Raw genomic sequence first — 2500 nt, forward strand, 5'->3', positions numbered from 1 at the left:
GGGTGTAGAGGTAGAGAGTGAGATGGGGTGTAGAGGTAGAGAGTGAGATGGGTGTAGAGGTAGAGAGTGAGATGGGGTGTAGAGGTAGAGAGTGAGATGGGTGTAGAGGTAGAGAGTGAGATGGGTGTAGAGGTAGAGAGTGAGATGGGGGGTAGAGGTAGAGAGTGAGATGTGGGGTAGTAGAGAGTGAGATGTGGGGTAGAGGTAGAGAGTGAGATGGGGTGTAGAGGTAGAGAGTGAGATGGGGTGTAGAGAGTGAGATGGGGTGTAGAGAGTGAGATGGGGTGTAGAGGTAGAGAGTGAGATGGGGTGAGTGTAGAGAGTGAGATGGGGTGAGTAGAGAGTGAGATGGGTGTGAGGTAGAGAGTGAGATGGGTGTAGAGGTAGAGAGTGAGATGGGGTGTAGAGGTAGAGAGTGAGATGGGGTGTAGAGGTAGAGAGTGAGATGGGGTGTAGAGGTAGAGAGTGAGATGTGGGTAGAGGTAGAGAGTGAGATGGGGTGTAGAGGTAGAGAGTGAGATGGGTGTAGAGGTAGAGAGTGAGGTGTGGGAAGAGGTAGAGAGTAGAGGTGGAGGCGCAAAAACAGCAGGGAGATTGGTTTCTATTTAGAAAGGCTGAACTGCTTGTCTGTAGAGGAGCCAATGAGAGATGGCAAGTAGAGGAGCAGAGACATGGATGAGAGGAGAGAGGAGAATGGTGTAGAGGCAGAGACATGCAGAGGGAGATTGCAGGTAGACAGTGAGATGTGGGGTAGAGGGTAACAGTGGAGATGTGGTAGAGGTAGAGAGGTAGAGGTGGAGGCAGCCACAAAACAGCATGGGGCAGATTTGTTTCTACTTTTATGACAAAGTGCTGAACTTGCTCTTTAGTCTGTCTGAGGCCGGGAGCCAATGGAGAGACTGCAAGAGAGAGAGGCAGAGACATTGCAAGAGAGAGAGGCAGACATTACAAGAGAGAGAGGCAGAGACATTGCAAGAGGCAGAGACATTGCAAGAGAGAGAGGCAGAGACATTGCAAGAGAGAGAGGCAGAGACATTGCAAGAGAGAGAGACATTGCAAGAGGGAGAGACAGAGACATTGCAAGAGAGAGAGGCAGAGACATTGCAAGAGGCAGAGACATTGCAAGAGAGAGAGACAGAGACATTGCAAGAGAGAGAGACAGAGGCAGAGACATTGCAAGAGAGAGAGGCAGAGACATTGCAAGAGAGAGAGACAGAGGCAGAGACATTGCAAGAGAGAGAGGCAGAGACATTGCAAGAGAGAGAGGCAGACATTGCAAGAGAGAGAGAGGCAGAGACACTAAAAGAGAGAGAGACAGAGACATTGCAAGAGAGAGAGGCAGACATTGCAAGAGAGAGGGACATTGCAAGAGAGAGAGGCAGAGACATTGCAAGAGAGAGAGACATTGCAAGAGAGAGGGGCAGAGACATTGCAAGAGAGAGAGGCAGAGACACTGCAAGAGAGAGAGAGAGACAGAGACATTGCAAGAGAGAGAGGCAGAGACATTGCAAGAGAGAGAGGCAGAGACATTGCAAGAGAGAGAGGCAGAGACACTAAAAGAGAGAGAGGCAGAGACACTGCAAGAGAGAGAGACAGAGACATTGCAAGAGGGGTACGATGTCCTCAGATCTTTTCATTCCGTTTTCTCTGTGTCTCCGTCTGTCTGTCAGTCAGTCAGTCAGTCAGTCAGTCTGTCTGTCTCCGTGTCATACACACCTGCAGACATCCGTTTTCTGGCGTGCATGGATCAATGGCGGTGAAGATGTTGATCATGTCCGGGAACAGGTTGCCGCTCTTGTACCAGTAGCTGCACGCACACACACACACACACACACACACACATACGAGGCAGGGGAGACAATCACCGCTTCAGTGACTGTAAAGGAACCTCAGTTACCCAACGTGTCTTCTCTCTGGTCATTCTGGGCAGCGGGATTCCCAGCAGCAGCATAACCCAAATGCGCTGGTCATCCATGCATGTACATTTGTGTACCTATCCCAGTGGATTTTTTCCTAGAGAATTTTCCCAGAGGACAAAACCTTTATTGCCATGGGTTATTTTCAGTGCGCCAAGTGCGTGTCGTTTCACACGGGACCTCGGTTTTTCGTCTCATCCGAATGACAAGACACTCACTTCGATTTTTTCCAGTCAAACTTGGGAGAAAGGTCCAGAGCGGGATTCGAACCCACACCCTCACGGACTCTGTATTTGCAGATGAGCATCTTAACCATTCTGCCACCTTCCTCCTTTCACATAGCGGCAAGGCGTCTAAACAGATAGATAGATAGAGGTAGAGATATATAGAGAGAGATAGACAGAGAGATAGATAGAGAAAAAGATAGAGATAGATAGATAGAGAGAGAGACAGATAGATAGATAGATAGATAGATAAAACAAACTGTTCACACAACAGCATAAAAACAGTGTCTTCTTTGCACACGATATCCTTCATGTTCTATCAGCGATGTCTCACTTTGTTGGGCCGGTTATCTCTAAATG

The 2500-nt window shown here is 48.8% G+C and overlaps 1 protein-coding gene across 1 annotated transcript in view; it reads right to left on the reverse strand.

The window, feature by feature from the left end:
* The window catches only part of LOC143289721 (L-proline trans-4-hydroxylase-like), a 19863-nt gene that overhangs the window by 9105 nt on the left and 8258 nt on the right, over positions 1-2500 (reverse strand). The window contains exon 7 of the mRNA XM_076598793.1: positions 1717-1807. Within this exon, the coding sequence (XP_076454908.1) occupies positions 1717-1807 (91 nt within the window). The remainder of the gene's footprint in view (positions 1-1716; positions 1808-2500) is intronic.

Source organism: Babylonia areolata, chromosome 14 (assembly GCF_041734735.1).
Source record: "Babylonia areolata isolate BAREFJ2019XMU chromosome 14, ASM4173473v1, whole genome shotgun sequence".
NCBI lineage: Eukaryota > Metazoa > Mollusca > Gastropoda > Neogastropoda > Buccinidae > Babylonia > Babylonia areolata.